The sequence below is a fragment of the Coregonus lavaretus genome (assembly GCF_964263955.1).
Source record: "Coregonus lavaretus genome assembly, chromosome: 7".
Taxonomy (NCBI): Eukaryota; Metazoa; Chordata; class Actinopteri; order Salmoniformes; family Salmonidae; genus Coregonus; species Coregonus lavaretus.
The window spans coordinates 4,865,409-4,883,581 of NC_139994.1; the positions used below are offsets into that span (position 1 = coordinate 4,865,409).

The window sequence follows — 18,173 nt, forward strand, 5'->3', positions numbered from 1 at the left end:
GCAAGCTAATGCTAGCAGGCTCCCTACGTAACCCAGTCTCCAGCCAATACTGGCACACATCATACAGGCTAACAACCTACAATGAGTTTATTCATTACCTCAGGTCATTAGCCTACATCTGAGAGTTTCTTCAGGCTACTTGAAAGACAGCCAGGCTAACAGCTAAAGCTGGTCCTAAATATATTCTGCATGAGGATTGTCTACCAGACGGTCTAAATTACAGATCATTTGTTTAGTTTACATTCTTCTGATGTTTTCTGAGAGAGGTAAACGTACCAGGAGTGCCAGGTGAGGTGATACGGGTGAGACAGGTGTCTGAGACTGTCACAGAGGGGTCATGCAGGTGAAACGGGGCAGGAAGGAAGGAAGGGAGAACTAGGCCATGGTTAACACAGACTGGCTCCTGAAAGGCCCAGCACAGGACAGGACAAGACAGGGCAGCTAGCGCTAGCCTATAAAGTAGCATGTTAAAAAGAAAGCATGACCAAGGGGAATAAAGAAGAGAAATTAAGACAGAATGTGATTTTGCCATCTGATCCAGAGCACCCTGCTGATCACTCACTGTAGAGTCACCACCCTGCTGATAGCTCTCACTGTAGGGTCACCCCAATGCTGATCACTCACTGTAGTCACCACCCTGCTGACCACTCACTGTAGTCACCACCCTGCTGATCACTCACTGTAGTCACCACCCTGCTGATCACTCACTGTAGTCACCACCCTGCTGATCACTCTCACTGTAGAGCCACCACCCGGCTGATTACACTCACTGTAGTCACCACCCTGCTGATCACTCACTGTAGTCACCACCCTGCTTATCACTCACTGAAGAATCACCATGCTGATGATAGTGATCAGGATAACATTGTGGGTTGTCTGTTTATCAGCTCAGGTTATCTACACTAGATGGATAGAGTTAGTGCCTGTGGTTCAGGTTATCTACACTAGATGGATAGAGTTAGTGCCTGTGGTTCAGGTTATCTACACTAGATGGATAGAGTTAGTGCCTGTGGTTCAGGTTATCTACACTAGATGGATAGAGTTAGTGCCTGTGGTTCAGGTTATCTACACTAGATGGATAGAGTTAGTGCCTGTGGTTCAGGTTTTCTACACTAGATGGATAGAGTTAGTGCCTGTGGTTCAGGTTATCTACACTAGATGGATAGAGTTAGTGCCTGTGGTTCAGGTTATCTACACTAGATGGATAGAGTTAGTGCCTGTGGTTCAGGTTATCTACACTAGATGGATAGAGTTAGTGTCTGTGGTTCAGGTTATCTACACTAGATGGATAGAGTTAGTGTCTGTGGTTCAGGTTATCTACACTAGATGGATAGAGTTAGTGTCTGTGGTTCAGGTTATCTACACTAGAGATGGACAGAGTGCCGGTGGGATGAGATAACCATCAGTACAGGAGGAAGGTTTCTAAGGACACATAGGTATTGTTCTCACTCTGACATAACAATAGTCAATGACCTATCAGTAACCAACATCTACTGAACAGAAATATAATTGCAACATGTAAAGTTTTGGTCCCATGTTTCATGACAACAGAAGTGCAATGCTATTTGGTTAGCAGCCACACACACATAATTCAATTGGCGTGCAATGACAAAGCAAAGTATATTTAGCAAACATGATGCATCATATTTCTAATGTTTATCATTGAAAGAATGTAGACAGCTACTTTTTCTAATGCATTTTAACTTGCTACCAGAGAAAAACTACACAAGATGAAAGAAAAACTACACAATATGAAAGAAAAACTACACAAGATGAAAGTACCAGAGATAAGTAGCCTACACATCAGTCAGAGAGCTGTCTGGATAGATAAGTAGCCTACACATCAGTCAGAGAGCTGTCTGGATAGATAAGTAGCCTACACATCAGTCAGAGAGCTGTCTGGATAGATAAGTAGCCTACACATCAGTCAGAGAGCTGTCTGGATAGATAAGTAGCCTACACATCAGTCAGAGAGCTGTCTGGATAGATAAGTAGCCTACACATCAGTCAGAGAGCTGTCTGGATAGATAAGTAGCCTACACATCAGTCAGAGAGCTGTCTGGATAGATAAGTAGCCTACACATCAGTCAGAGAGCTGTCTGGATAGATAAGTAGCCTACACATCAGTCAGAGAGCTGTCTGGATAGATAAGTAGCCTACACATCAGTCAGAGAGCTGTCTGGATAGATAAGTAGCCTACACATCAGTCAGAGAGCTGTCTGGATAGATAAGTAGCCTACACATCAGTCAGAGAGCTGTCTGGATAGATAAGTAGCCTACACATCAGTCAGAGAGCTGTCTGGTGATCCAACGATGAGAGCAAATATATTTAATCTGAGTGGAGAAGTACAACTGAAGCACAAAATGTGTCCTCCTACATTCATGATTTGGAGCGAATCCTGACTGAAGCCGAGCAGAATGTACAATAAGAAGCATTTTAGATCAGCTTTTACAAAACGCAGCAAGATATTTATGCGTTTTATCTTTCCTTTTCTGCGTGAAAAACACAGAATCCTGCGTTATGACCCCTGGAGAGACAGTAGAACCGCAGAGTTTCTAAACCCAGAGGCTCAACATCACAAGACTTCCAGGAATGGTTGCAAAGCAGACTCTGCAGACCAGACCGAGGTTTGGGGTTTGAGAAGTCAATGAGAGAAGTGAAACATTATTTCTTAGTTGTTAATTTTCTCGAATTCTAAATCCACAACCTAGATTCGAGCCAATGTCTTAAGTAGCTGAACATGTTATTACTCCAACTGACACTTTTTAATTTTCGTCAAGAATAACTTTATACGCATGCGCAGTTCGGCGCAAGACGACCGTTAGACCCAATGACGTGTTTCTGCGCATGAACTTAATATCTGTATTGTTTTAACATTTGGAAATAAATAGCGCCTCTTGTGTGCACTGCCGGTAATACAGTATAACCTGGTATGGATAATCGTAAAATAACACCCAACCCTAGTCTAGAGAGCATGACTCAGCGTGTCAGAACCATAGCAACAGTGTTCTCGAATGTGTTGAAACATGGCCACTCCTCTGTCACAGTAACAAAGTGCACCACATAATTACACAAGCACGTACATGCACACACATGTATCCTTCATCTGTTCAAAAGACCGGACATGTCATGGATGTACGTATGGAATGTTTAGAGGATTCCAGAACATCATACACACACAGTGGATGGGTCCTGACCTTTGCAGGGGTCAGGGTGATGGTTTTGAGTAGTACAGCAGCATTACTGCTATGAGTATCACACCAGGCAGGAGATAGCAGCAGCATCCTTCCAGTTGACACAGTTTTAACATCAACACCGTCTGTTCCAATCAACCACACTGGACAGAGCCGGGCTATCCCTACACAACTTCATATTACACACACACACACAGAGAAACGCACACACACAGCGTTTCCCTCACTCACAGAATCGTACAGCCTTGTCAGTCTCTTCCTGCTCACAAATTCACGTGAGAGTAAACAACACAACGTGAGAGTAAACAACACTACGTGAGAGTAAACAACACAACGGGCAAATAACAACAGAGCACTGACTTCTACAGGTCGTTGACCTCAGTGCTACAGCCTATTATATTACACTATTACAAAAAAATAAAAAATACCTGCATCCTACACACACTAGCTAAGGGACTGGGCTGTCAGAGAGAGCTTTATTTCACTAATGGTAGGCTAAATCTCAAATGCTAACATAACACCAGCCAGTCCACACACACTTTTGATCGTAAGGCTCACCTGGTATCTTTTTATTCAATCAGTCAGGGTCTTTATACTACTAACAGCAGGGATAAGGAGGCCTCTCCTCATTCACGAGGTGCCTGGCTGCTAGTAGACGTCCTTGACTTGACACACACACAGGTAATGGTGTTAGCGGGCCCATATCAGCAGGCCAGAGCCAGCGTTATCACAGTGGAGCCGCCAGGGAACAGTCACTGTCTGAATACAGGGACAGATAGGTAGTCATGGTATTGCTGGTGGCTAGCCTCCTTCACTCTGATTGAGGCTAACCTTATCTGCGCTAAGGGCAGACAGGTAGGCATGGAGGGGGGGGCTAGTGGGAGAGAATAGAAATCAAAACAACAACAGTTCAGCACGGTGAGTCACTCACCGGCCACAACAAATCAAAACAACAGAACTGTGGGTAACAATTATGTTAACGTCTTCCGTGATAATGTAGGGTAGCAAGAAGGTTCAGGGAAACTCCTCTCTGCCCACCATAGACTCAGTCAGCTGTAAAGAGTCTCGCCTATAGCTAGCTGTGGTCATACCATGTCTCGTCTCTCATACACTCCACTGTATAATGTCCATCATTCAGCTAAAGGATGACAGGGTTTATTAAACCACTACTATTTACAGGCTGAGGTAGCAGTCAGTGTACTGTCCTAAATGTGCAGCAGAAACTGCCCTGAGCCGAAGGCTGAGAGTAGAGCCTCTATTCCCTTGCTAGAAAACTACCGTAGCACACTGGTCAACGGGATAGTGGAGACTGGAGAGGATGTCATAGGCGTCTGGTTCACACACGCCATCAGAGGACGAGAGCCAACGGTTCCAAATGCAAGAGAAGGGTTCCAAACGAGAGCGAAGGGTTCCAAAACAAGAGCAAAATAGTTTTAAAGCTTAGTTGCATCTTGTAAGTCCATTTTTGGACTTACAAGTAATGATATATACACATTGATTATTGAAGAATATAACTTATAAATGCCTCAAGAGCTTAGTTCAACTGTCGTACACCACCAGAACCCAAAATAAGCTTATAATTTTGATATCATGGATGGTCAGTCCTTGCATCCATAGCTGTCTATTAATCTGAGAGTAGGCCGATCCCTCAGCTTCCTAACCTCTCTGGATTACAACCAAATGATGATAAATGTACTATATTACCTATTGGATCACTAAAAAATACAACATTTACATTACCGTGTAGTTTACCAATAAAATGGTCTGATGGTGATGTGGATATACTCTGAATGCATATCCCAAAATAAATAAATGATCTCATTCAAATACATTTTAATAGAAAGTTAGCAAAAATAGATAAGATCTTGCTACCATGGAAAGGTAAATACCTGTCTATTTGTGGAAAAATCACCCTGATTAACTCTTTAGTATTATCACAGTTTACCTATTTGCTTATGGTCTTGCCTACAGTTTTTTTTAAATTAGATGAGAAAAATATATTCAAATTTTTTTCAAATGGCAAGCCAGACAAAATTAAACGGGCCTATTTATATAATGAATATGAATTCGGAGGACAAAAATGACTAAATATGAAAGCATTAGACCTATTACTAAAAGCTTCAGTCATACAAAAGTTATACTTAAATCCAAATTGGTTCTCTAGCAAATTAGTAAGATTGTCTCACGCCATGTTCAAGAATGACCTTTTTCCCTTTATTCAGATTACAACCTCTCACTTTCAGTTATTTGAAAAGGAAATAATCTCCCAAATATCACTATTTCTAAAACAAGCCATAGAAAGTTGGTTGCAATTTCAATTTAATCCTCCAGAAACGACAGAACAAATATTGCAACAAATATTGTGGTTAAACTCAAATATACAAATTGATTAAAAAATGTTATTTTTTGAAAAAATGTTTAAAAAAGGTATAATCTTCATTACATTTACATTTTAGTCAGTTAGCAGCCGCTCTTATCCAGAGCGACTTACAGTTAGTGAGTGCATACATTTTCATACTTCATAAATGATATCATAGGTAGAACTGGTGGAGTTGTCGCACATGCAGCTAACAAAAACATATGGAAATGTCTGCTCTACCCAAAATTACAACCAAATAATTGCAGCATTACCGCAAAAATGGAAGAGGAAAGTAGAAGGGGGAAAAAGTAAGGAACTTGTCTGTCGGCCCTGCATTAAAGAACATAATTGGTTAAAGAAAACGGTGATAAATAAAAAAGTATACCCGTTTCATTTAAGGACCAAAGGATTGACAGCCGTCCCACATAGATTGCAAAATAGTTGGGAAGAGATTTGACTTACCGTTTCCATGGCAGATAGTTTATGAACTGATACGCAAAACGACGCCGGATTCATAACGTTTAATTATTATACAAAATTCTTGCAACCAATAGAATGTTATTTATATGGGGTATACAATCGTCCCAGCTCTGCAGATTTTGCTGCGAAGAGACAAAATCATTAGATCATTTGTTTTGGTACTGTCCATTTGTAGCTTGTTTTTGGTCACAGGTCCAGGAATAACTGAAGGATTGCAATATTTACCTGGAGCTAACCCTGCAGATAGCACTACTGGGTGATCTGAAAAGTCATAGTCAATCGATCAATAATATAATAATACTTTTAGCAAAAATGTTTATTTTCAATTTACAATCTGTAGAAACAATGAGAATAGAAGGGTTCAGAACATCACAGTACAGTTGAGAAATATATGGCAAGTAGAAATCCAATATGGATGGTGTTAAGAGATAGATGGGTGGTGTTGAATGGAGCTGAAGGATGGGACTAATAACAACAAAATAACTAATGTAAAACATACGGTGTCCATAATAAGTATATAGGTTGAGAACTTTTGTGAAAGAGCACAGTTTGGGGGATATGGCATGAGGCGGGGTGGCCACTTTCCAATTAAGGATTCTGGCTTTAAACAAGAGCTCAAGGTTCCAAGCTGAAGCAGCACAAAGCATTCCTTGAAGACAAAAACAGTTGTCCCCATCACATGAAATCAGTCAGTCAGGTTTCACTTCCCTCGGTCACCACAGCCCCTGTGACCCATGACAGTGACTAAGGGTTTAGGCTGTGCTTCATTTGTAAATTGGGAGGTGACCTGGGGGATTCGGAGGTACTGGAATGCATGAGAATAATATATATTTTTTAAATATTCCCCTTTATAATAAAGCATTGCATGATTCCCTTTATAATAAAGCATTGCATGATCCCCTTTATAATAAAGCATTGCATGATCCCCTTTATAATAAAGCATTGCATGATCCCCTTTATAATAAAGCATTGCATGATCCCCTTTATAATAAAGCATTGCATGATCCCCTTTATAATAAAGCATTGCATGATCCCCTTTATAATAAAGCATTGCATGATCCCCTTTATAATAAAGCATTGCATGATCCCCTTTATAATAAAGCATTGCATGATCCCCTTTATAATAAAGCATTGCATGATCCCCTTTATAATAAAGCATTGCATGATCCCCTTTATAATAAAGCATTGCATGATTCCCTTTATAATAAAGCATTGCATGATTCCCTTTATAATAAAGCATTGCATGATCCCCTTTATAATAAAGCATTGCATGCATTGTCATCACTTTTGTGTGCTGGCATAGAGCAGTAGAGGCGCTTGCAGAAGTTGCACACATGGGGATTTTTTTTTAAGCCTAGGGTCAACATTTTTGGGGGCCTTTTATAAACGCATTTCATTCAATACTACATCATTTTTAGATTACTGGAGACTTTAACAGAATATTTTTCAATACCTCACAAATGATCGAAAGGCTACTTTGACACTGACAAACTGAGATCAATAGAAACCGTCCTGGTATTTTAATCCATCAATAGCCTAGGCGTGTGGAGACACATATTGTACAATATGAGGAGGAAATTATAGTCCTAAAAAAAGCTTTTCAGTTTCACTGACTCACCCAATGATGCGCAGCTCACTCACCGGCGACGGCCGATGAACTCGTGCCAAAAGCCTTTACTTTGTAAAACAATGCTGTTCGCTCAACAGGCCTATTTGGAAGTTGATAACATCATCGGTAGCCTACAGACAGACTATTCTTCTCCTTTCAGCAGAATCCATTTGCTTTCCAACCTGTGTTTTCCCGCAACTGTAGTTTAAATACTACGAAAGGCCTGTTTTGGCTGCACGATGTTCACTGACAGACTTTCCACGCTTTCCCGACTGTAGGCGATGCCTTGTGATTGGGCTAAACACAATCCACAGCTAGGCATAAAAAATCAAATAAAAAATGTATAAGCTATTGATCCTGGTGTGGTATTCTGAATGATTTCATTCCTTTCTGAACAGACAGCAGTAATTCTATAACTTTAGCAAATGCGTTTCAATTTATCAGGGGTGCTGCGGCACCTCCTGCACCCTTCCCTCGGCTATGATTCTGTAAGGAAATAAATGATGAAGTGCAACGCTGGAGAGATGAGTCAATCAGAGCAGAGAGAGGGAGAGAAATCACAGAAAGTGAATCTCATTCTATCCTTGTGAGATACAGACGCGCTTCTCTCTCTCTCTCACCAAAGCAACGGCCACACGTTGCTCTATAGGCTACGATGTTACGCAAACCATAAATCCGGGCCGGACAAACACAAATCAATTCTTAGAATATCAGGCACATTTTCACACTAAGTTGTTTAGGGGGCAGGAGAATTACAGGAGGCGTCGATTGAATTACCTCCGATTTTATTCAACTTTTTACATTGCAAACAATGTTATTTTTTTTATTTTTTCATGCAACGAGAGGTACCGGATGTTGGCAAATGGGTTCTGGAACAAAAGAGTCCAAAACTGAGAGGTGACTGGTCCTGTTCCAATTAAGCATTGGGGTTAGGGGTAAGAGGTAAGAGGTCAGGGGTCAGCGAATTCCTGTTTCAGCTCTGACAGCGGCACAGCTCCCTTGATCCCCATGACAGTGAGGAGTTACTAACGTTGGGCAAGGGGTTAGGGTTTATTTAGTGAGGGATTAACATTTACATTTACGTCATTTAGCAGACGCTCTTATCCAGAGCGACTTACAGTTAGTGCCTACATTATTTTATTTTTTCATACTGGCCCCCCGTGGGAATCGAACCCACAACCCTGGCGTTGCAAACACCATGCTCTACCAACCGAGCTACCTCCTTGCCGGCCATTCCCTCCCCTACCCTGGACGACGCTGGGCCAATTGTGCGCCGCCCCATTGGTCTCCCGGTTGCGGCCGGCTACGACAGAGCCTGGATTTGAACTCTAGTGACACAGCTAGCACTGCGATGCAGTGCCTTAGACCACTGCGCCACTCGGGAGATTAACTCAGCACATTAATGCTCTCCTCTGAGAAAGTGAGTGGATCTCCCAGAGGGGAGGGAGGGAGCTTGGGCTGAGCTGGGCTGGGGGGCCTCAGTATGATGACGTATACTGGGCTCACTGCTCCTGCTGCTCCCATAGACTGCGGACTGTTAAAGCTGTCTTGGGTGACCCCAGGCTGATGCAGGCCGCGTGTGCGTGCGTGTCTGTGTGGAGCAGCAGTTCTGATGGACTGGCGCCTCCCTGTCACTAAGCTGTGATTAAGACAGATGAATGAGATTTAGCTGTGAGAGGAACACATCTCAGCGAGGCTGTTATTACACTAACACCAGTTACACCACAACAGCCATCTCCCTTCAGTCTGCCTGGCTCTTGTGCTCCGGGTTGTGTTCAGTCAGGCCCTAACAATTGTCAAAGACTCCAGCCACCAAAGTCATAGACTGTTCTCTCTGGTACCCCAAAGCGAGCGGTACCGATGCACCAAGTCTGTTGCCAACAGGACCCTGAACAGCTTCTACCCCCAAGCCATAAGACTGCTAAATAGTTCATTAAAAAGTTCACCAATAGTGACTATCTGCATTGATCCTTTTTGCACTAACTCTTTTGACTCATCACATACGCTGCTGCTACTGTTTATTGTCTATCCTGTTGCCTAGTCACGTTATCCCTACCTATATGTACATACTGTATCTACCTCCATTACCTCGTACCCCTGCACATGGACTCAGGACTGGTACCCCATGTACAGTGGGGGAAAAAAGTATTTAGTCAGCCACCAATTGTGCAAGTTCTCCCACTTAAAAAGATGAGAGAGGCCTGTAATTTTCATCATAGGTACACGCCAACTATGACAGACAAAATGAGAAAAAAAATTCCAGAAAATCACATTGCAGGATTTTTTATGAATTTATTTGCAAATTATGGTGGAAAATAAGTATTTGGTCAATAACAAAAGTTTCTCAATACTTTGTTATATACCCTTTGTTGGCAATGACACAGGTCAAATGTTTTCTGTAAGTCTTCACAAGGTTTTCACACTTTTGCTGGTATTTTGACCCATTCCTCCATGCAGATCTCTTCTAGAGCAGTGATGTTTTGGGGCTGTCGCTGGGCAACACAGACTTTCAACTCCCTCCAAAGATTTTCTATGGGGTTGAGATCTGGAGACTGGCTAGGCCACTCCAGGACCTTGAAATGCTTCTTACGAAGCCACTCCTTCGTTGCCCGGGCGGTGTGTTTGGGATCATTGTCATGCTGAAAGACCCAGCCATGTTTCATCTTCAATGCCCTTGCTGATGGAAGGAGGTTTTCACTCAAAATCTCACGATACATGGCCCCATTCATTCTTTCCTTTACACGGATCAGTCGTCCTGGTCCCTTTGCAGAAAAACAGCCCCAAAGCATGATGTTTCCACCCCCATGCTTCACAGTAGGTATGGTGTTCTTTGGATGCAACTCAGCATTCTTTGTCCTCCAAACACGACGAGTTGAGTTTTTACCAAAATGTTCTATTTTGGTTTCATCTGACCATATGACATTCTCCCAATCCTCTTCTGGATCATCCAAATGCACTCTAGCAAACTTCAGACGGGCCTGGACATGTACTGGCTTAAGCAGGGGGACACATTTACATTTACGTCATTTAGCTGACGCTCTTATCCAGAGCGACTTACAGTTAGTGCATACATTATTATTTTCATACTGGCCCCCCGTGGGAAACGAACCCACAACCCTGGCGTTGCAAACGCCATGCTCTATCAACTGAGCTACCTCCCTGCCTGCCATTCCCTCCCCTACCCTGGACGACGCTGGGCCAATTGTGCGCCGCCCCATTGGTCTCCCGGTTGCGGCCGGCTACAGCAGAGCCTGGACACGTCTGGCACTGCAGGATTTGAGTCCCTGGCGGCGTAGTGTGTTACTGATGGTAGGCTTTGTTACTTTGGTCCCAGCTCTCTGCAGGTCATTCACTAGGTCCCCCCGAGTGGTTCTGGGATTTTTGCTCACCGTTCTTGGGATAATTTTGACCCCACGGGGTGAGATCTTGCGTGGAGCCCCAGATCGAGGGAGATTATCAGTGGTCTTGTATGTCTTCCATTTCCTAATAATTGCTCCCACAGTTGATTTCTTCAAACCAAGCTGCTTACCTATTGCAGATTCAGTCTTCCCAGCCTGGTGCAGGTCTACAATTTTGTTTCTGGTGTCCTTTGACAGCTCTTTGGTCTTGGCCATAGTGGAGTTTGGAGTGTGACTGTTTGAGGTTGTGGAAAGGTGTCTTTTATACTGATAACAAGTTCAAACATGTGCCATTAATACAGGTAACGAGTGGAGGACAGAGGAGCCTCTTAAAGAAGAAGTTACAGGTCTGTGAGAGCCAGAAATCTTGCTTGTTTGTAGGTGACCAAATACTTATTTTCCACCATCATTTGCAAATAAATTCATTACAAATCCTACAATGTGATTTTCTGGAGAAAAAAAGTTCTCAATGTCTGTCATAGTTGATGTGTACCTATGATGAAAATTACAGGACTCTCATCTTTTTAAGTGGGAGAACTTGCACAATTGGTGGCTGACTAAATACTTTTTTCCCCCACTGTATATACTTACTGTTTATTTATTCCTTGTGTTTTTTTATTTGTATTATTTTAATTTTTTTCTCTCTGCATTGTTGTAAAGGGCCCGTAAGCATTTCACTGTTAGTCTACACCTTTTGTTTACGAAAAATGCGATTTGATTATACGCCTACGGAGTACGGAGTTCAACCCAGGTCATTCAGACAGTGACTTGTTAACTGTGAAGAGGGTTTGAGAAGACAAAAAGACAGTCTGTAACAGGGTTGTGATATCTGGCACAACACCGTGCTCTCTTTCTTCCATAACACCCCAGATTAACTGGAGACAAGGCGCCAAGTCGGCCACAGCCTTACCTTACCCAGAGTGGTCAGAGAAGTTGTAATCAGACTGTTACATATTAGGAGTTAATGACTACAAGCAGATACAGCGAAGCTATTAGATACATCTCACAGCAGAGAGACGTGACATAGGAGACAGACTTTATAAGCAGATATAACTAGATCCAACACAGGAAGGGCCTTGACACCAGGGTAAAACTGTTGTTTATTGACCTGGTAGTCACCAGAGAACTGTTAAGGGGTCTACATAGAGTGACTTTATAACCAGTTATAACTACATTACTGGCAGATAGTGCAACACACCACCATGCTTAACTACAGCATCATGTTTTATAAACATTACAGCTGCAAAACACTGTCAGTTCAGACAATATAGAAATTATACTGAGTAGTCCTGCTGAGATAACAATTCCCCATTCCCCTTGACATGCAGTCATATCTGCTCTATATGATACATATCCATTTTGGACTTGACACTGGTCTGACATATCCCTATTTCAAGGAACAAATGGAGCTGGATAGAAACTCTGACTTACCACCTTCAAAAGCCATATAACTGAAGCTACTTTGCATGTAGCTATCTAGATTGCTAGAATAAGCATAGTGAAATGGTTGCAACAGCACAGGCATACTCGACATACATAGCCCACAAACTAGACTAGTAATGACAGTTGTAAGCCAGATAATGATGGGGGCAGAGAGACTAAAGGTCACATATAAATGGATGACTACACAGCGCAGGGCAGGGTAGTCATAAGTAGCTAGCTAGCAAGCTAACCAAACATGTCAAATCAGAACCATTGAATTAAATTCGTAGCTAGCTAAGCAAGGGGCACCACCAAGAGAGCGGCACCATGAAGACCAAGGAGCTCTCCAAACAGGTCAGGGACAAAGTTGTGGAGAAGTACAGATCAGGGTTTTAAAAAATATCAGACACTTTGAACATCCCACGGACCAGGCAAGGAAGGCATTAATCAGAGGCAACAAAGAGACCAAAGATAACCTTGAAGGAGCTGCAAAGCGTCACAGCGGAGATTGGAGTATCTGTCCATAGGACCACTTTAAGCCGTACGCTCCACAGAGCTGGGCTTTACGGAAGAGTGGCCAGAAAAAACCCATTACTTAAAGAAAAAAATAAGCAAACACATTTGGTGTTCGCCAAAAGGCATGTGGGAGACTCCCCAAACATTTGGAAGAAGGTTATCTGGTCAGATGAGAGTAAAAATAGCTTTTTGGCCATCAAGGAAAACGCTATGTCTGGCGCAAACCCAACACCTCTCATCACCCCGAGAACACCATCCCCACAGTGAAGCATGGTGGTGGCAGCATCATGCTGTGGGGATGTTTTTCATCGGCAGGGACTGGGAAACTGGTCAGAATTTAAGGAATGATGGATGGCGCTAAATACAGGGAAGTTCTTGAGGGAAACCTGTTTCAGTCTTCCAGAGATTTGAGACTGGGACGGAGGTTCACCTTCCAGCAGGACAATGACCCTAAGCATACTGCTAAAGCAGTATGCTTGTGGTTTAAGGGGAAACATTTAAATGTCTTGGAATGGCCTAGTCAAAGCCCAAACCTCAATCCAATTGAGAATCTGTGGTATGACTTAAAGATTGCTGTGCACCAGCGGAACCCATCCAACTTGAAGGAGCTGGAGCAGTTTTGCCTTGAAGAATGGGCAAAAATCCCAGTGGCTAGATGTGCCAAGCTTATAGAGACATACCCCTAGATACTTGCAGCTGTAATTGCTGCAAAAGGTGGCTCTACAAAGTATTGACTTTGGGGGAGTGAATAGTTATGCACGCTCAAGTTCTTATTTTTTTTTCTTATTTGTTGTTCGTTTCACAATAAAAAATATTTTGCATCTTCATAGTGGTAGGGCATGTTGTGTAAATCAAATGATACAAACCCCCATAAAATCAATTTTATTCCAGGTTGTAAGGCAACAAAATAGGAAAAACACCAAGGGGGGGGGGGGGGGGGGGGGGGGGGGGTGTAGGTAGATAACTTTGTGCTATAGCTAGCTACTAAGCAATTAACTACTTTGCTCTAGAAAACCCTTCTCCGTAGGGTTTCAGCAGTTAGCCTCGCCCACAGTTGGCTGCGGGTGAACTACAATTCCGACACTGTGTTTTAACGTTTAGAAACATCAATAATCATCGCTTGAGAAACGGTTTTCAAAACATATGCTGATATGCAGTGTTTCTGCTGCAGTCATTTAACTGTGGCGCTGCGCCACGTCAAAATCATTGCCTCCACGCCCAAAAAATATTAAACATGAAAAAAATCTGCCAAGGCGCACTTTAAAAATGCTAGAACAGTCCAAATGTACTTTTCCTCTGCAAACAAAACGAGTAATGAATAGAACAATCAGACAACCCCATAGCAGAATAGTTGATTTACAGTGAGAGAAAAAAGTATTTGATCCCCTGCTGATTTTGTACGTTTGCCCACTGACAAAGAAATTATCAGTCTATAATTTTAATGGTAGGTTTATTTGAACAGTGAGAGACAGAATAACAACAAAAACATCCTGAAAAACGCATGTCAAAAATGTTATGAATTGATTTGCATTTTAATGAGGGAAATAAGTATTTGACCCCCTCTCAATCAGAAAGATTTCTGGCTCCCAGGTGTCTTTTATACAGGTAACGAGCTGAGATTAGGAGCACACTATTCAAGGGAGTGCTCCTAATCTCAGTTTGTTACCTGTATAAAAGAAACCTGTCCACAGAAGCAATCAATCAATCAGATTCCAAACTCTCCACCATGGCCAAGACCAAAAGGCTCTCCAAGGATGTCAGGGACAAGATTGTAGACCTACACAAGGCTGGAATGGGCTACAAGACCATCGCCCAGCAGCTTGGCGATTATTCGCAAATGGAAGAAACACAAAAGAACTGTCAATCTCCCTCGGCCTGGGGCTCCATGCAAGATGTCACCTCGTGGAGTTGCAATGATCATGAGAACGGTGAGAAATCAGCCCAGAACTACACGGTAGGATCTTGTCAATGATCTCAAGGCAGCTGGGACCATAGTCACCAACAAAACAATTGGTAACACACTACGCCATGAAGAACTGAAATCCTGCAGCGCCCGCAAGGTCCCCCTGCTCAAGAAAGAACATATACATGCCCGTCTGAAGTTTGCCAATGAACATCTGAATGATTCAGAGGAGAACTGGGTGAAAGTGTTGTGGTCAGATGAGACCAAAATCGAGCTCTTTGGCATCAACTCAACTCGCCGTGTTTGGAGGAGGAGGAATGCTGCCTATGACCCCAAGAACACCATCCCCACCGTCAAACATGGAGGTGGTAACATTATGCTTTGGGGGTGTTTTTCTGCTAAGGGGACAGGACAACTTCACCGTATCAAAGGGACGATGGATGGGGCCATGTACTGTCAAATCTTGGGTGAGAACCTCCTTACCTCAGCCAGGGCATTGAAAATGGGTCATGGATGGGTATTCCAGCGTAACAATGACCCAAAACACACGGCCAAGGCAACAAATGAGTGGCTCAAGAAGAAGCACATTAAGGTCCTGGAGTGGCCTAGCCATTCTCCAGACCTTAATCCCATAGAAAATCTGTGGAGGGAGCTGAAGGTTCGAGTTCCAAACGTCAGCCTCGAAACCTTAATAACTTATAGAAGATCTGCAAAGAGGAGTGGAACAAAATCCCTCCTGAGATGTGTGCAAACCTGGTAGCCAACTACAAGAAACGTCTGACCTCTGTGATTGCCAACAAGGGTTTTGCCACCAAGTACTAAGTCATGTTTTGCAGAGGGGTCAAATACTTATTTCCCTCATTAAAATGCAAATCAATTTTTTAACATTTTTGACATGCGTTTTTCTGGATTTTTTGTTGTTATTCTGTCTCTCACTGTTCAAATAAACCTACCATTAAAATTATAGACTGATCATGTCTTTGTCAGTGGGCAAACGTACAAAATCAGCAGGGGATCAAATACTTTTTTCCCCTCACTGTACCTCGTCGGCTTGTTGTTCTGTGAGAAATATTCCTCTCGAGGCGCATTCAAGTTTCGAGTGCCATAGGGAAGGGAAACCTGCATTCTGACAAGCAATCAATGCACAGCAAATTCTTGCAATCGCGGGGAAAATAGCATGTTTAATGGCCTTTGTTAAAAAGAGGGCGATCCCAGCTTTCCATTCAAACTTTATTTCTCAACTCCTAAATATGCGTGAACTGCACCATTGTAAACCCAGAGTTTTTAGCAGCATCATGGTTAAGCAGTTTCCACTCAGCAATTCACAGTGAGTGCATAGGAGAGTGGGGCTAAATGTAACACGGGTCTATTGTCGGTTAACTTGGGGTAAAACGCCACCCTACCTCAGAATCATTTTTTTGGAGTGAGAGTAGTGGCAACCAGGGAAAGTGTTGGGGTAGGTGGCGTGTTACCCCGGGTGGCGGTTCACCCCAAGTTTTTTGGGACATTAAATTAATCAATAGGCTGCTAATTAGTTAAAAAGATTACATTTGGGATCTAGCTAATGATTAGCCCAATAGGATACATGCAGATAGGCTACCCCATGCTTCAGCCTATTTATTTATAGCCACTATGCTGCATCAGTTGGGCTACAGGTGATAATGCTTATTGCTAATAGCATACCAGATAATATGGGCCATGCATAGGCTAAATGCATGGTCAAATATGTTCAAATAATTTAAACAAATAACTGTATCAATATGTTATAGGGCCCATTTCTGGAGGTGGAAATCATATTTTGGAGTAGAAAATCACCAGAAGTGAGATTCTCAGTCTTTCTACATAAACCCCATCATCTTTCATATTAGCGAAAAATATATACAGTATACACTTACTGTAGCAGTTTTGCACATATCCATATGCTGTGTGTGCCTCCAGTTGACAAACTACACTTCCTCCCCAGTTATGCCTACACACAGATGTTCGGAGCACGCCAGATAGCTAACTAACACAGGTTACCGCCTCTGTCTTCTGTTGTGGGAACACTAACCCTACCCCTAAAAAGGTGTGTAGTAATTTAACCTTTTATTATTATTCTCCCTGATGTTAAATAACTGTTCCTTATGTTTCCAAAACCGTACAGCAAGAGATGCGTTTTAATGTTCAGAACGAGAGACAGGTCTCCCCCGGACTAAAGGTAGTTGACGTTAACATCTATTTGCAGCATCATGATGATGTGGCCGGTGACACACTTTGCTTCTTGAAAGTCCAATATCTTGAAAACTTGACTGCTGTCATTCAAAACATTTCGAGAGTGTATTAACAGTGGACTAAAGGACAAAAAAATCCCAAAATATAGTTTGAGTGGAATTCCCCTTTAACTAGTTAGTTAGCAGGCGAAGTTAGATATTGCCAGGAAGCAAATAGAGCAACTGACATCGATGTTGCTAGCCACCACCTAGCTAGCCAACTAACTATTTTGGGACGCACCCATTCCATTCTCACCTGAGCTAAAGAAATTTTCCTCTTAGCAACGTCGTTACAACTCATAATGTGATCGCATAACGTTGGTTATTTAACCTAGCCAGCAAGCTAATTCCAGCACGATGTTGTCACTAAGGATAACTTCAGCTCATCGTATTAGCTGTCTAATCCTGGACTGACTAACACGGAGTTAGCAAGGAGGCTTTTTCAAAACAGACAAGTCTGTCTGTGCTCGTCTTCCTGAGTTTACCTGTGGTCCGATGCTAAACGGTTAGCTAGCTATGTGGCTAGCTAGCTGTCACTGCCCAGCGCAGAAAACAAACTATAGACTCGCCTTTAAGCGAGTATGAACTTACCTCTGCAAACATCGTTTACAATGTTGTGGATGTCGAGGCTTGGGCTAATCCCGCCACATTGTACGAGGCGTAACTATATAGTTTAAAAACGGTTGTATCTCCACTCTCCGTAGTCTCTTCGGAGAGTCGCCATGTTGCAGCTTTACGTCTCAGGCACCCCGTTTCTCGACGTCGCTCTCTGATTGGTTGAAAAACTGTTATGACGCAAGCAACACACCCGTGACTGGCAATGTTGTTTAATTCTACAAACATTCTAATCTATTACTTTTACAACTGCAACTGAGCCAAAAACTTTCTCTGAAACACTCAAACACATATTCGACATTTATGATGTTGTATTAAATGTGCAACGTTATCTTCGATTGTTGCTACTGTTGTGCAGATAGCCTGCCGTACAAAGTTATTGTTGATGGACTGTATACACAACATGACAGCTATATGAAAATGTAGC

At 42.6% G+C, this 18,173-nt stretch overlaps 1 protein-coding gene across 2 annotated transcripts in view; it reads right to left on the minus strand.

The window, feature by feature from the left end:
• The window catches only part of LOC311132809 (sorting nexin-13-like), a 49,715-nt gene extending 31,835 nt beyond the window's left edge, over positions 1 to 17,880 (minus strand). For both annotated transcript variants that reach the window (XM_084166151.1, XM_084166150.1), the window contains exon 1: positions 17,723 to 17,880. In XM_084166151.1, coding sequence (XP_084022277.1) covers positions 17,723 to 17,734 — 12 coding nt within the window. In that variant the 5' untranslated portion in view covers positions 17,735 to 17,880. The remainder of the gene's footprint in view (positions 1 to 17,722) is intronic.
• Positions 17,881 to 18,173: the final 293 nt, after the last annotated feature.